The sequence below is a fragment of the Artibeus jamaicensis genome, unplaced genomic scaffold, assembly GCF_021234435.1.
Source record: "Artibeus jamaicensis isolate MK-2021 breed Jamaican fruit bat unplaced genomic scaffold, CSHL_Jam_final scaffold_614, whole genome shotgun sequence".
In the NCBI taxonomy this organism is placed as follows: domain Eukaryota; kingdom Metazoa; phylum Chordata; class Mammalia; order Chiroptera; family Phyllostomidae; genus Artibeus; species Artibeus jamaicensis.
The window spans coordinates 8,013,160-8,015,076 of NW_026522050.1; the positions used below are offsets into that span (position 1 = coordinate 8,013,160).

General features: G+C 40.0%; 1 protein-coding gene across 1 annotated transcript; it reads right to left on the reverse strand.

Moving 5' to 3' along the window:
• Nucleotides 1–514: 514 nt before the first annotated feature.
• Nucleotides 515–1,456, reverse strand: LOC119047792 (olfactory receptor 5D18). The gene has a single exon (XM_037143281.2). It carries the CDS (start codon nt 1,454–1,456, stop codon nt 515–517), a length of 942 nt encoding a protein of 313 aa, XP_036999176.2.
• Between the last annotated feature and the right edge of the window lie 461 nt (nt 1,457–1,917).

Genomic DNA, 1,917 nt, shown 5'->3' on the forward strand with positions numbered 1-1,917 from the left:
ATGAAATCTGTATACAGGTCTTATAAACTTTGCTTGTCTTGTATTCGAAAGCTCCTTCCTCAATGACATAAGCTCTAAAATCACACCAGAGGTCTGCCAAATATCAGAAAGGGGTGGGATATAATGCTTTAATACTTTTACATGAGAAAGTCATGTGTTTATTGAAAGCCTAGTCTGCTCCAGGTATGTTACAAGAAAAGGGGATGAAAACTAATATTTATTGAGATTATATAAGGCATTCCACATGATATCTATAATTATCTTTTAATCTTTACAACCAAATTAGGAGCTAGCTTATGTTGTCTCAAATTTGTAAGTAAAAAATTGAAGTGAGAGAAATTGCTGGTTTTTCTTCAGAAGAGACAGAGTCATGTTTAGTGTCTTCGAATCAAAATCTATGTCCATTCCATTGTACAACACTAGGTCTTCAATAACTTAAAAATATCTTCCAAATGAACCTGTGGAGATACACTTTATTTTCATGTAATGGACAGATTCTACTAAAGTAATATGCTCAACCAGAAAAGATTTTAGTGTCCATCAGCTTGCTGACTGTATCCTTGACATCTTTATTTCTCAGACTGTAGATCAGGGGATTCAACATGGGGATCACCACTGTGTAAAATACAGACACCACTTTGACTGTGTGCCTGGAGTTTTGGTAGTTGGGCACACAGTAGAGAAACAGGATGGTGCCATGGAAGATGGTGATGGCTGTCAGGTGTGAGGCACAGGTAGAGAAGGCTTTGCGGCGACCACTGGCTGAATGCATCTTGAGGACAGTGACAAGGATAAATGCATAGGACGTGAGAATAATGAGTAGTGTGCTGACCTCATTAAAGGTGGCAAAAACAAAAAGCAGCAACTGGTTGACATGAGTATCAGAGCAAGAGAGGGAGAGCAATGAGGAGAACTCACAGAAAAAATGGTTGATGGTGTTGAAACCCTGAAATGATAGCTTGATAGCAGAACATGAAAGTATCAAAGAACACACTACTCCCCATGCATATGACCCAACCACAAGCATGGCACACAGCATCTGGGACATGGCAACTGTGTAAAGCAGAGGGTTGCAAATGGCCACGAAGCGGTCATAGGCCATCACCGCCAACAAAAAGGATTCAGTTACCACAAAGGTGCAAAAGAGAAAGAATTGTACTACACATTCCTGAAAAGAAATGGTTCTATCTTCTACAACTAGGTTCACCAGGGCCTTGGGAGCAACGATGGAGGAATAGCAGAAATCCACAAATGAGAGGTGGCTGAGGAAGAAGTACATGGGGGTGTGCAGTTTGGGGTTAACTCTGATGATAATAATCATCCCAATGTTCCCTACAACAGTGACACTGTAGATGGCCAGAAAAATCAGGAAGAGGGGGACCTGCAGTTCTGGGTAATCTGAGAAGCCCAGGAGACTGAACGTGGTTCCAGTTTTATTTCTCTCTGACAGTGTCATGGTTTCTCTTTGTCAGAACCTGAATGAGTCCTGAGAAGAAAAATATTAAGGCAAGTGAGGGTGTGAAAATCTGGGTTAATATCCCTTACCAAACTGGTTGATGAAGCAAAATATCTTTCAGAATTTCTCTATGGATTTATTATGCAAGACACTCTGAATGTATAATATTTTTAAGTGTGATAATCATCTTTAAATAGTAACAGAAGCTTAATACATGAAACAAGACTGACCGCTGCCAGAAAGGAGGTGAGGGGACAGAATGAAAGACAGTGAAAAGATTAACCAAAGGACATTTATGCACAACCCATGGACACGAACAAGAGTACAGGGATTGGCTTGGGGAGGGGACAGGGTAAGGCTGGGTGGAGGTAGGGAAAGGGAGAAGAAGCAGGAACAACTATAACAGCATAAACAATAAAAATAAAATTTGAAAAATACAAAAATTTTTCTTTAAGTAAAAA